Source organism: Brassica oleracea, chromosome C4 (genome assembly GCF_000695525.1).
Source record: "Brassica oleracea var. oleracea cultivar TO1000 chromosome C4, BOL, whole genome shotgun sequence".
Taxonomy (NCBI): Eukaryota; Viridiplantae; Streptophyta; class Magnoliopsida; order Brassicales; family Brassicaceae; genus Brassica; species Brassica oleracea.
The window spans coordinates 43,421,054-43,422,291 of NC_027751.1; the positions used below are offsets into that span (position 1 = coordinate 43,421,054).

General features: G+C 35.6%; 1 protein-coding gene across 1 annotated transcript in view; it reads right to left on the minus strand.

The window, feature by feature from the left end:
* The window catches only part of LOC106342307 (ATP-dependent zinc metalloprotease FTSH 4, mitochondrial), a 3,582-nt gene extending 3,130 nt beyond the window's left edge, over window positions 1-452 (minus strand). The window contains exons 1-2 of the mRNA XM_013781195.1: window positions 426-452; window positions 78-153 (exon numbers count right to left, since the gene is read on the minus strand). Coding sequence (XP_013636649.1) covers window positions 78-153; window positions 426-452 — 103 coding nt within the window. The remainder of the gene's footprint in view (window positions 1-77; window positions 154-425) is intronic.
* Between the last annotated feature and the right edge of the window lie 786 nt (window positions 453-1,238).

Below are 1,238 nucleotides of genomic sequence, written 5' to 3' on the forward strand. Positions count from 1 at the left end.
CTTGATTCCCACAAAGGGATACGTAGGCAGCCCAAAAGAAAAAGGGGTCCAGCTAAAAAAAAAAAAAAAAAAAAAACCTCCAATAACTCTTCTAGGAAGAGAAGTATAAGCTCTAACAAGTAAGCTTTTCCATTCCCGTTCATGGCTCGAAACCTGTCATAGATATTAATTAGTAAGCAAAAATCTTCAATAAAAATGAAACTGATTTTGCTTACTGTTGTCTCAACTCAAGACTACACTTTTAGACATTTTCTTGGTTAAATTTCAAATCACAGCAACGAAAGTAGCCATGGATACAACGGAGAGACGTCTATATAAGTTTTCGAGCCTCTAGGGTTTGCAAAAAGATCATCAGCTTGTCCCGTTACACAAACCGATCTAAAATTGACCAAATCCAAAAAAAGAGAGGAAAACCAAAAAAAAACCTTGGTGATGATGCGCCTCCAAGCCATCGATCAATCCAATCAATCTCCTTTTCCCGACCTTGGTTGTGATTGAATGTTTGGAAATCGAACACGAGAACCTCTTTTCTTATTGGGTTCGGAAATAAAAAAAAAAAACCAATTTTGTCTAATCTCAACTCTTGGAACCGGACCGATACACGTGAGAGAGAATTTTGGTAAATGACATAAACGCCATTGGTGATAATACCCAATTATATAAATTTAGTGGGCTTTTTCTTTCGGCCCACACTGGCTTAAATGCTTAAAAGCGCTCTTGGCTTGACAAGTGTTTGGTAGGCTATATATATGTGTTGCAAGAGCTCATCTCTACCGTAACTACAATTTCAGACTATCCCCTGAAATAGAGAAACCACTTCAGCTTGATTTATGGTGTAATTCTCAGCTTCAAGATTGGTCTGTTAAGCTCAGAGCCATCAAATGATTCTATTGGAGATTTGACTTTCAAAGTTTGTAAGGACTTCACAATGATCTAAAAAATTTAGTCAATAACTGATTTTACCACATCATACTTTCGGCTTTCCTAAAATCTCTCAAAGTCCTTAAAAACATTATTCAAAGCCTCAACTTCTGGTTTTCCTTCTTCATGTTTCTTTGGTTTTTTATAAAAGCTAGAATTTGTGGCTTTAGTTTTTTTCTAAAACCACAGCCATAAAAGCCATATCCAATATTTTTGTAAACTCATCAGTTAGTCAAAGTCCTAAACAATCATAGCCCAAGTCTTGACACTACTGATTATAAAAACTGACAGTTTCATGTTTTAATTAAGAGGAAAAC